General features: G+C 42.0%; 1 protein-coding gene across 3 annotated transcripts in view; it reads right to left on the reverse strand.

Moving 5' to 3' along the window:
• The window catches only part of RAPGEF4 (Rap guanine nucleotide exchange factor 4), a 334,045-nt gene that overhangs the window by 142,707 nt on the left and 168,062 nt on the right, over window positions 1-23,276 (reverse strand). For all 3 annotated transcript variants that reach the window (XM_061435215.1, XM_061435208.1, XM_061435223.1), the window contains 2 exons: window positions 11,192-11,264; window positions 7,132-7,151 (listed from right to left, as the gene is read on the reverse strand). In XM_061435215.1, coding sequence (XP_061291199.1) covers window positions 7,132-7,151; window positions 11,192-11,264 — 93 coding nt within the window. The remainder of the gene's footprint in view (window positions 1-7,131; window positions 7,152-11,191; window positions 11,265-23,276) is intronic.

Here is a 23,276-nt window from a genome sequence, read left to right on the forward strand (position 1 = left end):
ACAAGGAAGCCTGGCATGCTGCAGTCCATGGGGTCGCAAAGAGTCAGACATGACTGAGTGACTGAACTAAAATAACTGAAAGAGAACTATAGAGTATTTTAATATTATCAACTCAGGGGAACATGTTTGACACCAAATAACTATTAGAAAAGAATCCAAATTCTAAATGATCAGTAATCATTAGATTAGTTTATCCAATCTGATAATACTACAATTTTCTCTCCTAAACCTAAGACATATTTTGCAAATAATTTGACTTCAGTTTGTCAAAACAAGGACAATAACAATTCAAGGACACCAAACAAATGACACTACGTGTATTTTAGTCTCACAGTCAATTGAGATAACACGCTATTAGCACCCAGTTACTAGGGTAAAGCGTCTGCCTACAATGTGGGAGACCCGGGTTCGATCCCGGGGTCCGATCCCTGGGTCAGGAAGATCCCCTGGAGAAGGAAATGGCAGCCCACTCCAGTACTCTTGCCTGGAAAATCCTATGGACGGAGGAGCCTGGTAGGCTCCAGTCCATGGGGTCACAAAGAGTTGGATACAACTGATGGATTTCACTTCACTTCACTGGTGATGAATATAATTGCCTGCAGCACAGGATAAAATATTTCTGAAGACAGCGATGTACTCACCCATAACTCTGGAATCAGCAGTGTAGTGTCTTAACTATCAACATGACATCATGTTCCTTGCCCGGCAGAGAGTGGAACTAATTCTCAGCAGCACAGCCAACACCGAGCAGCCTCCCCTCAAGGCCGTGCCATTTGTTAAAGGGAGAGCAGGCAGGGGCTAGCAGCTGGAGAGACTGGCGAATATCATTTCTTTTATGATATTTATTTATTCTTTAATGATTATTACTTTCAACCATTAAACACGTCTCAGGTTCTCTGTGATATCTTGCTCAGGTCAAATTCTGATTACAGAAAAGACTGAGAACATATTCAAAGCAGGGTTACATGGTATAACTCAGTGGCAGCCCTAGGGAACCATTAGCATGACTGCAGCATTCAAAAGCTCTGCTCCATAAAAATGTAGACACACTAACATGAGAGCACTGAATCAGTCACCAAATATCATTCATAATACTACAAAAGTAAGTCTAAAATATATAAGGAACCATCACCTCAATACCTCCTAAAAGATACCCTTTGATCAAGCAAACTCACAGCAAGCCAGTCCTGTGAGCACTGGGGAGAACATTCAGAGGTTACAAACACATGGCTTAACTGACAGCAGAAGATCAGATCATCAGAGAGTTCCCTGCATTAACCATTTACTCTGCAGAGGAAGGACAACAATACATCATCTTAAAAACTCAATCAGAAATAGAAACAGACTTATAGATATCAAAAACAAACTTATGTTTACACATAGGGAGACAAACATGGTGGGAGAGGGATAAACCAGGAGCTAGGCATGAACACACACACAGCTACTGGAAATAAGATAGGTAACCAACAAGGACCTACTCTACTGCACACTGCATCGTTCCCTGTATATAGGGAACTCTATATTCTGTGATAATCTCTAATAGAAAAGAATCTGAGAAGAAGGAATATATGTATAACTGAATCACTTTGATGCACACCTGAAACTAACACAGCATTGTAAATCAACTCTATTCCAATAAAATTTAAAAAGAGAAAAAAAAATTCAATTAGGATACCACTGCAGAAGCTAGACAGAGAGAGAGAGAGAGAAGCATGGACCAGCTTTTATGTGAGGAGAGGAAGAGATGGAATAAGCAGCAGAAAGAAATTGAGCAATGGCCTCCTGCCCCATAAAATACATAACTCACAAACACAAACATTTCTTCAGAGACCAAGAACTGAAGTTGTCCTTGGCACCTTGGACATTAAGAGGCTGTTTTTCCCCAGAGGTGGTGCAAAGTCAGTCTTTGCTCACTGAGCTCTGCTTTCTAATAGGCTAGCTAAGGAATGAGTATTTACACACTGCACAATTCATAGTTTGGGGCCAGCGATACTGCTAAATCTAGTTTTCACTTTGGTGATAAGCAACTTGTCCCTCAGAATGAAAACGAGCAGCTTGGGATTTCCTGTTTTCAGCATTTGGTTGGTTTGCTCTCCTGTGTAGAGCGTCGCACCCTCAGCTAGTCATATGTGTATTGCTTCAGTGTGTGACAGTGCTGGTTAAACCATTCTCACCTTAGAACAGAGAGACATGGCTCCTAGGGCAAAGCTGTGAACTCTGGCCAAGGTGTCCTGATAAGTTCTGGATGCTTACTCAGTTCAGCTCAGTTCAGTCACTCAGTCGTGTCCGACTCTTTGAGACCCCATGAATCGCAGCACGCCAGGCCTCCCTGTCCATCACCAACTCCCGGAGTTCACTCAGACTCATGCCATGGAGTTGGTGATGCCATCCAGCCATCTCATCCTCTGTTGTCCCCTTCTCTTCCTGCCCCCAATCCCTCCCAGCGTCAGAGTCTTTTCCAATGAGTCAACTCTTTGCATGAGGTGGCCAAAGTACTGGAGTTTCAGCTTTAGCATCATTCCTTCCAAAGAAAACCCAGGGCTGATCTCCTTCAGAATGGACTGGTTGGACATCCTTGCAGTCCAAGGGACTCTCAAGAGTCTTCTCCAACACCACAGTTCAAAAGCATCAATTCTTCAGCACTCAGCTTTCTTCACAGTCCAACTCTCATATCCATACATGACCACTGGAAAAACCATAGCCTACTAGTCATGTTTTAAAGTAGGATTTTAAAATTGTGTTCCACCATATACCATTGGTTTGAATTCAGTTTGAAAGCTGGAGTTGAAAGGTCTTGGACAACAAGGAGATCAAACCAGTCCATCCTAAAAAAAATCAACCCTGAATATTCATTGGAAGGACTGGTGCTGAAGCTGAAACTCCAATACTTTGGTCCCCTGATGTGAAGAACTGACTCATTGGAAAAGACCCTGATGCTGGGAAAGACTGAAGGCAGGAGGAGAAGGGGACTGAAGATGAGATGGTTGGATGGCATCACCGACTCAATGGACATGAGTTTGAGCAAGCTCTGGGAGATGGTGAAGGGCAGGGAAGCCTGGCGTGCTGCAGTCCATGGGTTCACAGAGAGTCAGACATGACTTAGCAACTGAATAACAACAACATGAGATCTTTTTTATTTTTTAAAGGTTTTTTTTTAAAATGTGAACCATTTTAAAAGTCTTTATTGAATTTGTTACAATATTGTTCATTTTATGTTTTGATTTTTGGCTGTAAGGCATGTGGGATCTTAGTTCCCTGAACAGGGACCTAACCTATACCGCTGCATTGGAACATGAGGTCTTAACCACTGGACCACCAGGGAATTCTCTATGGAATTAAAATTTTTTTTTTAAATATGTTTTAAGTTTGTATAAGAATACACAATTTCCTTTCTCTTCATCTGGCCTAGAATCACAGCCAATCTATAATGTTAAAATAAGATGCTGTCATTTAATTGGTGGAAAACACTCTGATTTGCTTTCTCTAACCTTGAAGAAAAGCAACAGTAGAGATGTTATTATAGTTCCTAAAAATTCCTAAACTTGCTAACCTATTGACCCTAATAGTTACTTGCTATTTATTCTTCTACTGCCCTCTCCTTAATGAGAATTTTCACAAAGCACATAAACTATGTCCTTACCATTTGCCATTTAAAAGCTTACGTCTTTATAATAATTTCCAAAAGTATTCTTCATATAAATAACCCATGATCTTTTTTTAAGTTTGGGAAGCTTAAGTAATCTACTTAAAAAGAGACCTACCAAATAGTTTTGCAAGACCCCCAGGCTTGCTTGTTATTAACTGCTGGCATCATTTCTTTCAGGCCTTGGGAAATCCTTGAGCTCTGAGTTGACAGTGCTTTGTATTGGGAAAGTATCCTTGCATACTTCACAAGAAGCTTGCTAATCACACTGTCAGTGCCTAAAACATGAAGATCTCAAATGATCCTTTTAGAAACAAGATGTTTGTAAATCAGAAAATGGGATTTTTTTCTTAATATCCTCCTGAGTCTATTTTCTGGTTCCTTCCATACTGAGGAAGAAATGTATAACTTTCTAAAATTACAAAACTCCTTAGCAGTTGCCTCTCAAAAGAATGGAGCACAATAAGCAACAAAGTCTATCTAAGCAGAAAATATTATAGACAAGCTCATTTCTTCAAAGGGCAATCCTAACATTCAACTAGAAAGCTTTCTTTTCATTGTGGTTATTTTTATCTTCTGTGTTAAACATCGTCAGCCAGGTATGGCACTTACAGGCGACAGACAAAAAGAAAACTTAAACAGATCAAAGAGAAGAATCTATAAAACCAAAGGCCTCAAACAACTGCACCCACGCCAAAATAGTTTCCTTGCTTTATTAGTTCAATGGTCATTTTTCTAATACTGTTATCAATTGTTTTACAGGTTCCAGTATCTGGTGTGATCTAAAGCTGAATGATGTTCCTACTAATTATAGTAAGCAGTAAGCAAAGGAATCCAGCAAGTTAGCTGTCAGCCTATTTGTTTCTATGAAAAGTGCAACTTGTGAAAAGAAAGTTCTTTTTATGAAAGGTAAGCCTGGGTCTGAAAATAAAATACAGCTGGCAAGGCAGCTAAAAACACCACTTACTGATGTCTGATATTGGATTAAAAGTTAAACATGGTGATTAACAAAATCAAGAGCAGGAGCTAGAAAAGAGAATATATTCTTTATACAAAGAGTCTGTTTGGACCCTGAGAAAATAGCCTAAGTGCTTTTGTTTCAGTCCACAGGCATATTGTTGCTATTAGAGAAACATAAAGGGTCTATAATATTGCCCCACATGTAAAGAAGGTAAAGGATAAAAGAAATCATGCGAACACAACTTGTCTCTTTTAAAGGAAATAATTCAATTAACACCACTTTAAGGCTCTTAGGCTTCCTTTTATCTTTCTAGAGCTTCAACCCTACTCATGAATGTTTTTCATCTTATTTGCTTTATTTTGACTGATGGCATTGGAGAGCTTTCTGAATAACAAGCAGTGACATTCTATCCACTCTACTTACTGATAGAGAAAAGTATGCTTCCTTTTACTAGAGAATTTGACATAGAATGACCCAAACAAATACAAATAAGCATGTATGATGACTAGTTACTGGGCAGATAACCTGGCCAGCCCCTTAAATCTTTGAGGGCAAGATGCTGTTAAAATCCTTGTATCTGACTTTCTGTGAACTTCAAATTCTTCTTTCGTCATGAAGTGAGCTACGTGACAGCTGGTAGGCTCTCTACTTAGAACGCTGTGTCTGTTGATCCACTGCAGGGAGGTCCAACCTAAAGGTCACCGGGTGTCTAAGAGAGACCGAGCTTCCCTTTGAAGTTTAGAATATTTGAGACCTCCTAGGGGCTGGCCATTCTGGGTGTACTCTCCACACCACTGAACGTTCCTTGATGGGGAGGCACCAGGCCCTTTTAGAATCTTTATTTAGCTCATGATCCACATATTATTTGTCACAGTGTGCTTTGGAATATCCATGTCCAAAATGATGCCAAGTTCGATCACTTTAGAGTCTAAAGGCTATTTTTTAGACTGTCCATGAACCTAGAGCTTTACTCAACACACAAAGATGTACTTTTAATACCAAAATATCATTACAAAGGTTTACTGATCAAAGGTATTTTAAGAAGGGGTAGGAGACATTTGTTTATGTCAAAAATGTCCTCTGGACACTTGGTCCACATCAAAAGGTCCTTGAAATTTGGTTATATCAAAAAAAGCACATAAGCATATTTGGTCCATGACAAGTGATTATGGAAAGGACAAATAACAAAGTCTTTTTGGCATGGACCAAATGTCTCCATGGATGCTTTCAACAGGACCAAATGTCTTTCAAGGTTAAGGAGAGCCATAAGATGTAAAAGCATAATTACTTTATAAAAGGTAGGATATTTTTCAGAGGAGAAAAAATAGGTAGTAAATGATATAAGACTTGATAAAATAATTATTATAATAGTCTTCACATTTACTGAGCTCTACTGTATGAATCTCTATTCTTGCCACAGATCATATTTAATATTCATGATGGCCTCTTAAGATAGTTACAACCAACATCCACATTTTAAAGATGAGGCAAGGATACTTATAGAAGTCAAGAGGCTTGCACAAAGCCCCACAACTAGGAACTGAAGTCCTCTGCTGAACCCAACCAATGAGGATTTGATGTGACATTTGAAGTGATATTGCTAGGTCTTGAACCCAAGTTTGTGGTGGTACAGCAGTGGGTCAGAATTCCCCACCAGCCCTTTAAAACCGGCATTATGAAAACAGGAAGACCTAAAGAAAGCTAGAGTCAGACCTTCGAAAAGCAATACAGAAACAGTCTGAAATTACCACAGACACAGGACCAAAAGCAGGGAAAAAATAGGAAAGGGTGATGGTTCTGTAACACTGCCACCGGCTACAGCAACTGAGGTACACAGGAAGTTGATACATCCCGGAGCCACCAAGCACCACTTCAGGTTAATCCTTACACACTTCCACATTAACCCTCCCATGCTGTTGTCTCAATTTAGATGCCAGTTCATATTATTAATGTTATTATTTGCATGCAAAGACAACGCCACTATACCACTACCAGCCTTAGAAGGAGTACTTGGCACTGGTTCTTGGTAAAAGGTTTATCCTAAACCACCTAGGCTCTTACCTGTTTGCCCTAACCAATTAGATAATTCATTATTTTCAACTTCCAAAGAGAAACGTTAATGTATTTGGGTGCATTTATAAAATCAACTGGCCTCAAATTTCATATTTTATATTCCTATTAAGGAAAAACAGTTTATTTTCTATGTGCCATTAAACTAATGATTTGCTCTACTGCCATGTGTGCATCAGGGGAGAAAGAAACACTTAGCAATGTCTGCCTCTAGGATAACCTTTCTTCGTACGAGTTAATATCAAGGACATGTGATGACCATGTCAAAGCCATTGGCCTTCTCCCCTTCATATTTCACAGTGACTCACCCAAAGATGCCAGAATAAGATTAGAAAAATATTTATGACTCTGTTGAATATGGATAAAGAGCTCTCTTGTTGATAAAGTTACCACAATTATTTTTTTTACCTTATGACAGTTTTTAGAAATTAGGCAGAGAAAGAGAGTAGTTACTCACGTTCTCCTTGTCAGGAATCCCTAGAAGAGGAAAGAGAGAAAGAACATCAGTTAGAAGATCAGCTTGGAAAATGGAAATTAAATCCCTTGCTGAATCAAACCAAGTAAAAATTTGATGTTTTCAATTTGTCTTTCCATAAAAATGTACATACTGCTGCTTGGAAAAAAAGCAGCACCTACCAAAATCTGTAACATAAACAAATCAATGAATCAGAGCAGGGCTATGTGCCAGACAACAAAATATCACGCTTATTTTGCTTTTCTACCATATGCTTTACTCTCCTAGAGGTAAAAAGTCATCCTTGCTTATTTTATACCATGTGAGCAACTAATTCCTCTGTCTTGAGCACAAGAACACTCAGAATTTTAGAAAAACACATCACACTCTTAAGTTGCAATTGTTATATTTTTACAAGGCAAACCACCTCACACCATTCAGGGATCTGAACTTGGGGGCAAGTTGCACATAAAAACCACCAGCACACAATTTTTATCTTGGGCACAGCCAACGCTTGCTTCTTTCAAGTCAGGTGTGAGCACAGCAATGGCTATTTCCAGAGATGTCTCAGTCTTCTTAGCAAATAAGTTAATCATTCATCCATTCACTCATTTACAAACATTGGCTCAGATGGTGAAGAATCTGCCCGCAATGTGGGAGACCTGGGTTCGATCTCTGAGTTGGGAAGATCCCCTGCAGAAGGGAACAGCTACCCATTCCAGTATTCTGGCCTGGAGAATCCATGGACAGAGGAGGCTGGCGGGCTACAGTCCATGGGGTCACAAAGAGTCGGACAGAACTGAGCAACTAATACTCAATCACCCAATATTTTTAATAAGGAGCCACACAGCACGTAAAATATTGGCATTAAAAGCACCAAGCGCCCATCCTAATAGGCAGCAGTAAGCAGGAGAGGGAAGAAAGGAATAGATTACTAGGAAACACACCCTAATTAAACTTTGACCACCATAGTATCAGGACATTAAAGTTCTGACAGAAAACAAGTGGATGGAGAGGGTTGTTCTCTCAAGCAGAGAATATTAATGAACATGTTTGCCATCACTTCCCAGATCTCTCAGAAACAGTAAGGGTATCCCAAGGTCAGCATTCAGAAATTCATCTTGAATCCATCTAGCCATTTATCCCTCCACCCATCCAACAACCACTTGAAAAAACTAGATTTGACAGAATGAGGAGATACAGGTTGTAACAGAATGAGGTTGTAACAGAAGCTTACTTTCTAGGAGGTTTAATAAGACAAATGCAGTTATACAAATCCTCATATTGGAGTGGATAGAAATTAGGGTATCTGAAGAGAAACAATATTGAAAAGGTGATCTCAGGACACGTAGGAACCTGAAAGTTGGGCTAAGGCATTAGCGGTCTTGGAATTTCACTTTCTATGACGGGCAGTGGACTATCATTAAAGGTTCAGAGCAACAGAGTGATATGAACAAGAAAAGGAAAGGAAGGGACTTTCAAAATTAAAAAACATTTAAGATACAGAAACTGGAGACAATGACATGGGTCCGTGATTGAAGTCCAAAGACCTTCAGTTGAGGAAATTTGGACTTGGATTCGGTGGGGGCTGTTATTAAGGAAAATCATCCTAGCAATTGGGTGTGGTAATGGTGTGGTTTTTGCATGGAAAAGTCGACATTTTCAAAAACGTCTGCTGAAATGTATATATATGACTAGAAGAAGAAAATATGGCAAAATGATTATGTGAAAATACCTATCAAGTTAATAAAAATCACATTCAAGTATTAAATATTAATTAAATCAAAGCAATGAAAATACAGGTGTTAACTGTATCATCTTGTATGTTTGAAATTTGTCATAATAAAACATAAATTGAAGAAGTTCTGTGTAAGTCAGGTGTAGGGTAAACCTTGGGTGAAATAATGAAGACTCACAGCCATTGAGCCATCTTTGCTCTCAGGTCAAGGGTGATGAGGCCCTCAGCCAGGCGGCTGCAGCAGGGAGAGAAAGCAAAGAGTATGAGCACTAGAGAGGAAGGAGCAAGGGACAGAGTGATTAACCTCAGTGGGTGGCGGTGAGAGAAGAGAGGGCTCCAAACAGTGGAGGCCTAGCACCTTGTACGGGAGGACAGTGAAGTTATGAATGGAAATAGGCTTTCAGCAGAAGGACGGTTTGTGGGAATCACCATGTGCTCCATTATCAACACTGTGAGTGCATGAGACCAGCAGGACGACCTGGTGGGAAGAAAACCAGCAGTCATTTGGAAAGTTAGGCTGCCTTTTGTAAGACTCAAATGGAGCTACTGGTTTCAGGAAGGATCTGTATCAGTTGCAAGAAAGGATGCAACGATCGAGGGGAGAGTATAGAGAAAAAAAAGAAAAACAGCCAAGGCTGGACTTGAGTAGTGACTGAATTTCCAGATGAGGGGAAAAAGTACCCATGAAAGAGACAAGAATACAAGTGGCCATGAGAAAACCAGGATAATTCAGTGGAGCATGGGACCCAAGGGAGAATGGAGACTGAACATGGAAACTCTTACTCAGTCAGAGAATGGAGAATAGTAATGACTGAGTCTGGTTATTGGTTGGTCACTGGAGAATTTAGATGGTTCGAGTTGGAAGTCAGACTTTGAAGGGTTAAAGATTCACTGGTGTTGAGAAAATAGTAGTTCACATCATTTGGGTTCTTATTATACGCCCAGTGCCCTTCTAAATGGAGATTCCGAGGTGGGGCGGTGTTAAAAATCTGCCTGCTGAAACAGGAGATGTGGGTTTGGTCCCTGGGTGAGGAAGATCCCCAGGAGGAGGAAAGAGCAACCCACTCCTGTATTCTTGCTGGGAAAATCCCACGGATAGCGGAGCCTGGTGGGCTACAAACCATGGGGTTGCAAAGACTTGGAGGTGACTGAGCATACACGCATGCACCCTTCTAAACATGGGACACGTGCTCTTCTTTCAGTCTCCAAAACAAAACTATGAGGAAACTGAGGCGCAGAGACATTAAGTGCCTTGCCAGAAGCCACACAGCTAGGAAACAGCACAACTGGGATTTCCAACTTGGTTACTGATCATCCCCAGATCAGCCAGAAGAGAAAAATCAAGAACAGGAGAAGAAACTAAAAGAAAGATCCGTCCTCCAACATCCACCTCTCCAAGGACAGAAAAGAAACTGAGAAGGAGAATGCACAGGCTGCCCAGAAACATGAAACAGAGGGAAAGGGAGCTCACTTCAGATCCTGATCAAGCGAGAAGGGTCACCTGTGGAGAGCGATCTGTTTGAGTGAGAGTGGGAATTCAAGGAGGTATTCAAGAAGACATGAGGGTGACTCTGGCTCTGAGATGCTTGGAGTGGAAGCACTGCTTGATCCATCAGTGTGTCAGCATTGAAGTGCTACAGCATCAGAAACCCCAGGGCTTGCTGCGTTATCACACATACATGGACAAGAGCCAAGTCAAGGGACCCAGAGCCTCAACAAGCAACTCTCAGGGATAGTACTGAGTGCTAAAAAGGTGTTTCCAACATGCGTGAACAGATAGACTCAGGACACAAAATTACTTTGAGTCTAGTGGGCACCCATTAGGAAAGAGTATCACAGAGAAAAACTTCCTTTCTTTTATGAGCAGCCAGAGACCGGTCTCCTACAAAAGGCTCGGAATTTGAAGAGAGCACGATTTAAGAAGAATAAAGAATGATTCGTGCTGCTTCTTTCCTTAAGAGCATCAAAATAAGCAAGAGGTGGAGCACTCAGGTGTCTACATGTGACTGAGATAAGCACAGTTCATGAATCCCATTTTAAAAGAACCTTCAAACCATACTTTAAGATGAAGGTCCTTTGAGAAAGCATGCTGAAGTTCCAACTAGCACCAGAGCATACCTCCCTCTATCAGCTAAGGCCACATAATTATATTGTAGGAACAATTTTTTAAAATAACCCAAGAATGGACTGGAGGGTCTGTTTATCCATAAAAGAGTCTGGAGACTTATTCTGTCAAGCTGGTGTTGGACAGATTTTTCTTTGTCACATGAAAACACATACCGCATGACAAATTTTTAGATACAAGTGTTCACATTTTTCACTTACTGTCATTGTTAGAGCCCGTTTCCATAACACCATAAGGAGGAGCCAGAAGTCCTGCCATGTACTGTCGATATTTCTGAAAGACAAGATTGTAAACTCAGTGCACAGATATTTACTCACTTGGAGCATTCATGTGTTTACATGTTAAAAAGAAGAAAAGCTGGATGTCAGTAAGCATCTGAGTCTTGTATTTATAGAGCCATGAAGCGTGCTGTCTGGGCTCTGTGGCCTAAAATAAAAATGCTGTGTTCTAAAGAGGTCTTCCCGGATGAGACTGAAAGTGCCCCTGCCTCGGGAGGGGTTTCTACTGCAACCCACTCCTTCATGGTTTGTGATTGATTAACCAAACAGTGTGGGCTTTTGCCCTCCCCTCCACCTCCTGCCTGGCTTCTCATTCTCTCAAACACGTGCTCAGGTTTTTGTGGAGGAAAAAGACATTTGGTTTTTATAGATGCAGATACAAATAAAAGTGCCACCTTCCTAACAGGTGAATGGCACTCAATCGGCCGTCTTTCAAAGCAAAAAGAAATGCATCTCTGGAAAGTGTCTGATGTGAAAGAAGCTGATTCATTACTATTTGCCAGCTTCCTTTTACACTGTACACCTGCCCGTTATGTGACCTCCAAAGAACCTGTGGGATGTTGTCAAATAGAATAGTTTGGCTTCATTTAGAACTATTTAGATCCTTCTGAATTTTCTCCCTCTGACTTTTGGTCCAGACGTGCTTTAAAACCTGAGGCTCAGTGATACATATTAGCGCCGGGAGTCTGTGCTGTTTTGAAGGAATAAGGCTTGGTGAGCATACAGCAAGCAGATCAAGCTCCCAGTGAGACAGAAGTGACATTTATGAAGAATGGAATATGAGTGTGAGACATTCTCTCTTCTCAGGTAATAAATACAGCCTCCTCCCCTTGCAGAATGAAAGCTGGGCAATTTTATTTGTTGCGTGGTGTCATGTATATTTATGGTTTATAATTATGATGGCACATAAATGTTAAACAGCATCAAAAGAATCAACACTTCATAATGTGCTTGTGGGTTACACAAACGTCAGCAGAAAAGACTTCATCTGTAGCAATGGGCAGCTGGCAGCATGCAGTATTTGAGCAGCCATCTGGCCCATTTGGTAGATTTGAATGGTGTTTGTAATGTAACATTGATGAGCTCTCATAAGAGCCTTCTTCTAGTCAAGATGTGACTAGCTTTTTTTTTTTAATCCTTTTTTCTTCTCCTTCTGAGGCAACTATACTAACACCTGCATGCAGACTTTCAAAATCATGATTTCTCTCTGCCTCTGAGTTAACTAATCACTCAAACATACCCATGGGACCAATCCATCACCCTGAATTCCTGACATTTCCCTTTGATAATTTCTTCGTTCTGCTTTTCCTTTTTCTTATGATACCATCTACTCTTCTTCCTCATGAGAAAGCACCGGGCAAAGCACACTTCTGTGCATAATATTATGCTGGACTCTGAAAAAACAGGCTCAGAGAGAGCAGATGGGGGCTAGGTTATGTTCTAAGAAGGTTCTATGACCCCGCACAATCTTTTGAGGTATTCCTCTCACTGTTAGCAACTCCATTAACAGGCTCCTGAAAGAAATAATTCATGTTAAATTAAAGGAGCAATTTTGCTTGGCTTAGAAATGCTGTTTTGGATGCAGCGAATGCATTTGTCTTGGGCACCTCGAAATCAAGTTCCATGAACTCCACGGAAGCACATTCCTGACTCCTAAGTGAACAGGACTTTGCCTCCCTTCAGCTCCATAGCATGGGGTCTAGGGTTTGCTCATGGAGCGTGATACCAGAGCAGTCACTCCTGGGAAGGGAAGACAGAGCAGCCATTCAGGGAGCAGAGTACGGGCTGCGTTTCAGCATGTAGATGCACTGAGCACCCACTGTGCCCTCACTGTGCCCTCGACACTGGGCTCCCTGCAGAGAATGGGCAGGGCCCTTTGCACTTCGAAAGCATCAATCTCCTAAGGACAGCAGTACTGTTGTACTCAGTACAGGGTACTCTGTCTTGCACATAATAGAAAGTTAATATATATCTGTTGGCTTTTGGAATGTGAATGGAAATTTTCATACATATATAAAAATAGAGTATCACACCACATACTTAACATACAGCCTCAATAACTGTTAACTCATGACTAATGTTATTTCATCTACAATCCTATCCACTTGCCCCTTCCAGAGTTATTTTGAAGCAATTCCAGATATCATATCATTTAATCCACATATATTTCAATAGGAATCTCTAAAAGGTAAGGATTCTTTTTTTCTCCCAAAACAAAACCATAATACCATTATCTCAACTAAGAAATGTAACATCTCCATAATATTCAGTCAGGTTCAAATGTCTAATTGCTTTATATATGTCATTGCTGAATTGAATTTATAAATAACTTATTAGATACATAGATGAATGGAACGGAAAAGACTGCCCCAAAATAAACCCAGGCCTACATACATGGCCACTTAATTTACAAAAAAGGAGCCAAGAATATACAGTGGGGAAAGGACAGACTCCTCAATAAATGTGAGGTGTTGGGCAAACTGGACAGCCACTTGCAAAAGAATGCTCAGTCATGTCCGACTCTTTGCGACCCCATGAACAGCAGCACGCCAGGCCTCCCTGTCCATCACTAACTCCTGGAGTCCACCCAAACCTATCTCCATTGAGTTGGTGATGCCATCCAATCATCTCATCCTCTGTCGTCCCCTTCTCCTCCTGCCTTCAATCTTTCCCAGCATCAGGGTCTTTTCAAATGAGTCAGCTCTTCGCATCAGGTGGCCAAAGTATTGAAGTTTCAGCTTCAGCATCAGTTCTACCAATGAATATTCAGGACTGATTTCCTTTAGCATGGACTGGTTGGATCTCCTTGCAGGCCAAGGGACTCTCAAGAGTCTTCTCCAACACCACAGTTCAAAAGCATCAATTCTTCGGCACTCAGCTTTCTTTGTAGTCCAACTCTCACATCCATACGTGACCAGTGGAAAAACCGTAGCCTTGTCTAGAAGGACCTTTGTTGACAAAGGAATGTCTCTGCTTTTCAGTATGCTGTCTAGGTTGGTCATAACTTTCCTTCCAAGGAGTAAGTATCTTTTAATTTCATGGCTGCAATCCCCATCTACAGTGATTTTGGAGCCCAGAAAAATAAAGTCAGCTACTGTTTCCATTGTTTCCCCATCTATTTGTCATGAAGTGATGGGACCAGATGCCATAATCTTAGTTTTCTGAATGTTGAGCTTTAAACCAACTTTTTCACTCTTTTCTTTCACTTTCATCAACTGGACCACAATCTTACACAAAAATTAACTCAAAGTGGATGAAAGTCTCAAAGACCTGAAGCCATAAAACCCCTGGAAGAAATCATAGGCTGTAGGCTCCTTGACATTGGTCTTGGCAACGGTTTTTTTTTTTTTTTTTTTTTAATACCAAATGCAAAGGCAACCAGACCAAAAATCAGTAAGTGGGACTACATTAAACTGAAAAGTATTTGCACAGCAAAGGAAACAATCAACAAATGAAAAGGCAAGGTATTAAATGGCAGAAAATGTTTACAAATCATATATCTGATAAGGGGTTAATATCCAAAATAAATGAATATAAAAAATCCAAACTCATAGATACAGAGAATAGACTGGTGACTGCCAGAGGTGGAGGGTGAAGCATAGGTGAAATGGGGTTTAAAACCTATTTCTGCAGAACCCGGAGCTCCTAGAGGACCCTCAGGCAAGGTAACACATAAGCAGAGCCTTCAGCTCCTATGGCAATTTGAGTGTCTTCACTTTTAGCTGATATAGAATTTAGAGTTCCAAGAGTAATTTCATTTGAAAGATGACTTTCGCTTCTGAAAACTAAAAGTCTACAAACAACAAGAATAAATAATCTTTAAACTCCCAGCCAGAAAGATGCTATTCAGAGAAGGCATTTCTTCTTCCATGAAGAAATCAGCAAAGACCAAATTAGGATTTGCCTATGAAGTGCTGGGGGGGAGAGGAATAATTTGGGAGATTTGGGACTGACACATACGTACCACTATATATAAAATAGATCACTAATAAGGACTTACTGTAGAGCACAGGGAATGCTACTCAATACTCTGTAATGGGCTACATGGGATAAGAATTTTTAAAAGAGTGGATATATGTATACGTATAATGGATTCACTTTTCTGCACAGCATAAACTAATACAACATTGTAAATCAACTATACTCCAAATTTAAAAAAAGAAAAAAAAAGGGTTAGACATCTATGGTTGTAGACTGGCCAAATGACAAGTTACCAACAGAATCGGAAGAACTAAGAATTTAACTAAGATGCATCATAGTGCAATGCTGACCTTCTCCAAGTGAGGTGTACAGACCCCCAGTGTAGCACCCAGCAGGACAAGAGGAGGTGTGACAGGGGTTAACAGAAGCTCTCCCTAGAGCTTAAATTTTATTCTATGTCAAGTAGTTGAAAGGACTACTTTATACTTTTATATTATGGAGCAGAAAACTAAATTTGCATACATTTTAAAGATTAAAGCATGCAACTTCAAAGAAATTTGAGCTTGCTGCTGGCTGCTTCTAGCTACAAAGGGTCTAGACCCCGGGCATTATGTATTGATTTCCTCTGCATTCAGAGAACTTCAGTGGAAAAACTCAAGTGCCTCTAATGTAATGGAAAGCATGCAGATGCTGGAATCACACAAGAATGGAGGCAATTCTGATTCTGCCACATGCTACCTATGTGAACTTAAGTAAGTTACCTCAGTTTCCTGGGTAAGGAACTTGGGATAATATCATCTATCTTTCAGGGCCAGTGGGGGGATGAGAAAAAACTCTAAAGAAGTGCCCAGCATATATTAGGGACTTACTAAATGATTGCTGATGATAATAAAAATAATAATGATAATGATGAGGAGGAGGAGAAGAAAAAACAACAATCAAGAATTGATCAAACAAATCCCAATATATTTGATGATATATCCCAGACAGAGTCTCCAGCTTTAGGGAAAAATACTCTGTGGGTGACTTCTTATTACTGAGGCCGCTGATAAACACACAACATAAAGACCCACAATACATCCACTGACCGGTCTACTAAAAGGAGTTGTAAAAACAACATCTTAAAGAGTAGATGCTCTTAAGTCGTTTTACAATATACTGCCTATTTTCATTGGAGACGACAGTGGCACCCCACTCCAGTACTCTTGCCTGGAAAATCCATGGACGGAGGAGCCTGGTAGGCTGCAGTCCATGGGGTCACTAAGAGTCAGACACGACTGAGTGACTTCACTTTCACTTTTTCCTTTCACGCATTGGAGAAGGAAATGGCAACCCACTCCAGTGTTCTTGCCTGGAGAATCCCAGGGACAGAGGAGCCTAATGGGCTGCTGTCTATGGGGTCGCACAGAGTCGGACACGACTGAAACGACTTAGCAGCAGCAGCAGCCTGTTTTCATACCTACATGGTAAAATAGTCCCAGGAGAAAGGAAGAGCACAAGAGAGTAAACCCAGAAATAACTGAACAAAAATCAGTGAAACCTTGTAGCCATCAGAACAGTTTTTGGTTTACCAAATCTTTAAAAAAAATTCTCTAAATTACAATTGGCCAGTTTATAAGGCAAAGTCAGTGCATGGAAGAAGTTCTCAGGCTAGAGAGGCTAGAAGGCTGTCCTAGATGGAGGGGAGAGATGTGCCACTGGCTATCTTAATGTTTTCTGAGAAAGCTGAGAAAAGACAAAGTATGACAGTCTTAGGAAAGTTAAAACCTGGTCCATCTCTCAGCTCCTTCACTACCCCGTCAAGGCCACTGAGCTACGCTGGCTGGAAGGCTGTCAGAGCAGCCACCAGGCCAAGGGCGGCTGGGGGTAACCTAACTCTGCTCCAGAGTCTGGAGCCCCAGCCTGGGCCACTCCATCCCCGAACAGGGAACACTTCTCCACACAGTGGCTCCACATGGCCCAGCTGTAGTCCAGCAGCCAGATACAAAAGTCGGGCGGCATGTGCTGGAGGAGCAGGCATAGTAGAGATACGTCACATTCTAAAGGCCAGTCTCAATTTGCCAAGCAGGGGACCTCCCTGGAGATCAGTGGTTAAGACTTCACCTTCCAATGCAAGGGGTGCAGGTTGCAACCCAGGTCAGGGAGTTAAGATCCTACAGGCCTCGTGGCCAAAAGAACAAAAACATAAAACAGAAGCAATATTGTCACAAATTCTATAAAGCCTTTAAAAATGGTTCACGTTAAAAAAAAAAACAACTTAAAAATTTGCCAAACCGGACTCACAGAGAATAAAGGAAGGCAGGCAGCTTGAACCCTGGCTGAATCCTCTGTGACAAGAGAAGAAGGGATCCCTGTAGGGCGGAACTCCCCACCCTGGAGGTCGAGACCTTCCTAACACACTGAGGCCTTTCCTAGATGTTCTCTGAGCTGCTGCCCGCTGCCAAGGCATCTAGGCTGCCGGTGTGCCACGGTCACCACATTCCCAGCAGCCAGGCAGAGACCTCGGCTTCCAATACAGGCCTTCCCAGCAACTGTCCCCTTTCACCACCAACTCCATCTACCTAGGAGATCATCAAGTTGTAGGAAAAGCATAAATACCATCCATAGGTTGGGATATCAGCACTAGAAAAACACGACAAACAGGAAGTCACGAGGACTATGGACAGGCCCGGCTGTAAACACCTGAGGGTAGGAGGGATGCGCGTGTGCTCAGAACAGGGACACGCTCCTGACAGCCTGTGGTGGGCAGTGTCCAGGCTTGGGGAAGGATAGAGGGCACTGCATCGGTGGTGTGGGGATATGTCCTGCCATCATGTACCAGTCATTACATCTGTACTAGGTTCCCCCAAAGTATTAAAGCTGAGTTCATGAAATGTAATGACAAACAGGTCACCTGGACTTTCTCTGAAAACGCCCTGAGTATGTGGTAGAATAACTTGGAACAGGGATATAAAATTTAGGCTCCCCCCTTTTTGTCTGTTTCTTGGCAATGATTATTTCTTTACAACTTCCATATGCTATGTAAGATATGGTGGGGAAATGGACATAGCACACTGCTCTAAAGTCCCAGAGTCTGGAGAATGTTTAAATGTGTGAAGCACAGATGAGAGGGGAGAAACAGAAAGCGGTTGTAAAGGGAAATCTCCCAGGAGAATTCCCCGTTTACCCTTTAGAGCCGTATGGACTGCTGCTCTCACAGCAGGTCACTGGCTGGACCAGGTCACCTCTTATGCCAACTTCTTTTGTTTCCTTGTTTCTTGATTTCTATGGCATTGACCCCACAGGGCACAAAGAACTTTCATTGCCTCTTCTTCAGTGATGTTTAATTCATCCTTTGGCTCTAGTACAGCTATTTCTAAACGGAGGCAGAATTCTGCTTGCCAACTCATGGCCATTTTAAATTCATAAGCAGCCTGCAAGAGCTATAGTTTGGAGGTGATAATGACAACAATAGCTCTAATGGAGGAAGTTTTCCAAACCTGAATCACTTAGGAATCCTAGAGTAAAGCCTGAGTAAGATGACACTGCAAGTGAGCAAATACAGTCTCCCTCCAAAATCTGTTTGAAATTCTCTCTCCTACTGGCCTGTGAAGGTGCAGAGATCCCAACCAAAAGGTGGAGGGACCCTCGAGTACTCTCAGGTGAGATCAGGGCTGCAAAGAATACAGTTAGGCAGCCCTCGCTCAATCACAGAGATGAAGTCAGATTAGCCCTGAAGGAAAGGAAGGGAAAATGCATTCACTTAGTCAAGGGGACAAGAGAGGCACAGTGGGGTCCTCATAGAGGGGTCCTCATGGGCTTTGCATCTAGTGAGGGGACAGCCATTCTCATCTGATCATACAGTCATCTCAGTGCAGGAGCTAGAAGGAAAAAAATACACTGAAAATGTGGCTGGGTGGTGGAGCGTGGGGCAAGTTCAGATATGGGGCTCCGGGCAAGGACATGGAATATGAGACTGAGGAGGCTTGGAGGTCAGAACCAGGGGGCCTTCCAGGTAGAGGGAACAGGGGTGCTGTGGAGACAGAGAAGTGTGTCTGGCAAGAGAGGGGAAGTCGCTGTGGATAGAGCAGTGCTCGGGCCAAACGGCGAGGCTGGGAGGCCATGATGGAGGTTTGGAACATTATCCTCATACAACTGGAAGCAGTTTAAGTGGAGAACTGACAAGGGCAGGTATGTGTTTTTAAAAGATCATTCTGGCTGCTGTGTGGAGAACGGTTTTGATGGGAAAACAAGAAAGGCATTAAGCCCTTAAAGGGAGGACAGGCCTGTATATGGCCCCTCAAAGGGGCCTGAGTCTGGGGGAGAAGGAAGAGAGAGGAACGTGGACAGAGGGTGGTAAAGACGCTTTGTTCCTCAAGGCCAAACAATCTCCAACCACTTAGACTTACTGATAACAAAGACTCAGATTTCTTGTTGAAGCATGCTCAACACACGTGCACTTTTAATATGACTAAAAGATTGGGGGATTTCAGGGGGCTCACTGGAATGATTATATTAATAATTCTAAGTTAGTGCACACCCTGCATCTTTGAGTATGATTTAGTTAGCCATGTGATTCAGTTAGCCACGAGCTTCTCTTAGAAACATTCAAACTGAGAGGCAGACACACACAGTAGGTCAATACTACTTAATTTAGTCATAAAATAATGGCTCTGGGGCTGTTACTGCTGCTGCTACTGCTAAGTCGCTTCAGTCATGTCCGACTCTGTGCAACCCCATAAACGGCACCCCACTAGACTCCTCTGTCCCTGGGATTCTCCAGGCAAGAACACTGGAGTGGGTTGCCATTTCCTTCTCCAATGCATGAAAGTGGAAAGTGAAAGTGAAGTCGCTCAGTCGTGCCCGACTCTTAGCAACCCCATGGACCACAGCCTACCAGGGCTGCTCCGTCCATGGGATTTTCCAGGCGAGAGTACTGGAGTGGGGTGCCATTGCCTTCTCTGCTGGAGCTGTTACGGCACAGGAAATCCTCCTCACCTCTTTTTGCTAAGCCCGAACTTACCACAGTCCATCTACTGTATAAATGAGATTATGAGCACTGTCTCTACATAGCTGCTGCCTCCTTGTTTATAGAAAAACCTACTGATTGACATTTTATTTAACCATATTTGTCTTCAAAGTGATGGATATATAGTCATTCTCAATTAAAATGATCAAGCCCAGTGCTTATGAAACTAACAAGAATATTGTAAAACATATCATGGGAACAGGCAAATTTCAAGTAAGTGTTTAAATGTTGACACAGAATTAGGATGCATCAGTCATTTAAAAACCTAAAATAAAGGATCATTTCACAGAAAGTAATAGCCTGAGACTGTCATAAGAACACAGAAGAAGCTACCAACATTTTGGTTTTGCTTTCTTGCTCTACAATGTACTTTATAAAGGGCAGCAGGCAGAGCAGGAGGCGGATGGTGAGGAGTGATTCAGAAGGTGCTATGGTCTGGATGCGTCCCCTCAAATTCATATGTTGAAATTCTAACACCCAACGTAATGCTGTTAGGAGGTAGGACCTGTGGGAGGTGTTTAAGTGTGAGAATGAAGGATCAGCGCTCTTCTGAAAGCTCCCTAGCCCCTCCCGCCAGATGGGGACACAAGGAGGAGTGTGCATCCCGAGAGGGCCCTCAGCAGAGGGCTGGCACCCTGACCTCAGACTGCCAGCCTCCACAACTGGGAAGAATAATTTTCTGTTGTTTAAAAGCCACCCCGTCTGTGCCATTTTGCTATTGCAGCCCGAACAGACTAAGACATTGGGGTAGGAGGACTTTTCCTGGCCCAAACAGATACCTAACTTCCCAATTGAGCGGCACTTCTTTAGTTTTTGACTTTGTCCCTCAAAACTTGAAACCACTGGGTCACAGGTACTATGCATTTCTGTGCTTATTTCCTCTTGAAGCATCCACCAGCTTCCCAGCTGTCCTATCTCCTTAATCCCAATCCTACCCTGAAAGCCCAGGGGGCATACAGGATTCCAGCTTTTGCCGCATTCACGAATGGACAACAGCAGTACCTTTTTCCTCTTTCGGATGTTGACGGAGCTCCACAGCCTGGAGTCGGCCACTTCCCAGCTTCACATACGCTAGACCTTTGGAGCCTTTGTATTTGAACTTACTCCTAACTCCTGCAACGTTCTGCTCACACGGTGCCTTACTTTCTCCATCTCCCTTCACAGGTAACATTTCTATTCTGCTCCAAGTTGTAGTACACAACCTTGAGACATCCTTGTTAATCCAACACACTCTGACTGCCTATCTCTGGGGAATCATGGTAATACAGCCCTGGTAGTTCTGGAAGCTTCTGTCTCTTATGGAATACTGTACCCCTTGAATCCCTTGAGTGGTTCCTGGTTCCTGTCATCTCTCCATGTTAGATCGTCCTGAACTTTTTGCTTTTAAAGAAGGGACAGGAGAAGCATGAAGATCAGTTGATGCTGATAAAACAAGACCTAAACTCAACTCATCAAAAATCTCTAAATACTAATCAATTTTGTTATTTAAAAGAACATACAGTGGGATAGAGCAGCCAGTCTGCTCTACCAGAATTAGCACCAAAATGCACTCGTTAGTGAAAATTTAGTTTTAAGAGACCCATGTATGAATCTAGCTGGAAAAAACTGGCAGCCATATATAAATAGATGATGGTAGAAAATGATTCATTTTATATATCCAACATTTTTTTTTTCATATTTCTGCCTATTGCTGTTGCTTTCTAAACCACATTTTTAAATAAGTTTGCCTTTTGATTTCGTTCTAACTACCATCTCTATCTCCCATTCTTCCTCTCTAGTATAAAAATTGTTATTACTATAAAATTTACAAAGTGAAATGAAGTGAAGTGAAGTCGCTCAGTCGTGTCTGACTCTTTACGACCCCGTGGGCTGTAGCCCATCAGGCTCCTCCGCCCATGGGATTCTCCAGGCAAGAACACTGGAGTGGGTTGCCATTTCCCTCTCCAGGGGATCTTCCCAACCCAGGGATCAAACCCAGGTCTCCCGCATTTTGGGCAGACGCTTTAACCTCTGAGCCACCAGGGAAGCCCGTGCTAAAAAATTTAAATTACATAGTTTGTAAAATGAAAGAAACGATTCTCCCCTTTCACTCCCCTCCACCTACAGACCTACCCAGCTGCTGCTGCTGCTAAGTCGCTTCAGTCATGCCCGACTCTGTGCCACCCCATAGACGGCAGCCCACCAGGCTCCCCTGTCCCTGGGATTCTCCAGGCAAGAATGCTGGAGTGGGTTGCCATTTCCTTCTCCAATGCATGAAAGTGAGAAGTGAAAGTGAAGTCCTCAGTCGTGTCCCACTCTTCGAGACCCCATGGACTGCAGCCTACCAGGCTCCTCCGTCCATGGGATTTTCCAGGCAAGAGTACTGGAGTGGGGTGCCATTGCCTTCTCCGACCTACCCCGCTACCGCTGAGTTAACCACTGCTGACACTCACTTCTTCTGTGGATCATATGGTACATTACAGTTAGTCCTTTTTTCCCCTCTCCAATAATATATTTTGGATAGCTTTTGCTATCAGAACACATTTTACTATTATTGCTTTCTTGTTAGACACCTCATTTTTTTTGGCTACACTCCCATTTAGCCCAATTGGGGGAAATCTGGAAAATATATTGAGTCTGCATTGGCAACAGATCTTCTCTGAGCTTCAGGCAAAAAGATAAAGATCATATACACAGGTCTTATCACATGGTGATTTCAGTTGTATTCTTGACAATGAGATAGAACTGTAAAAATTTAATTCCAAGGCCAACAAATATGCAAGCATATCACTCAGAAAATGTCTTTGATCTTTCTGATGGCTTTATCTAATTGGTGTCATTATGTTGTAACTCCATTGACTGCCAACTGCATTTTTTTGTAAATTTGGCAAAGGCTTCCCATGTCATACATTTGAAGAAAAAGCATTGCCTGTGCTCTCTCCCCCAAGACTGTCAGAAGAAAAAAAGAAATTTAATTAAATTTCAATCTCTGACAGTTTAAAATAATAGAACAGAAATTATAAAACCTTATGGATGGTGGCTGAATATTATTAGTGTTAAAAGGAACCAGATTTACTGATTTTGATAACAGTGTTATGG

This window comes from Bos javanicus, chromosome 2, assembly GCF_032452875.1.
Source record: "Bos javanicus breed banteng chromosome 2, ARS-OSU_banteng_1.0, whole genome shotgun sequence".
In the NCBI taxonomy this organism is placed as follows: domain Eukaryota; kingdom Metazoa; phylum Chordata; class Mammalia; order Artiodactyla; family Bovidae; genus Bos; species Bos javanicus.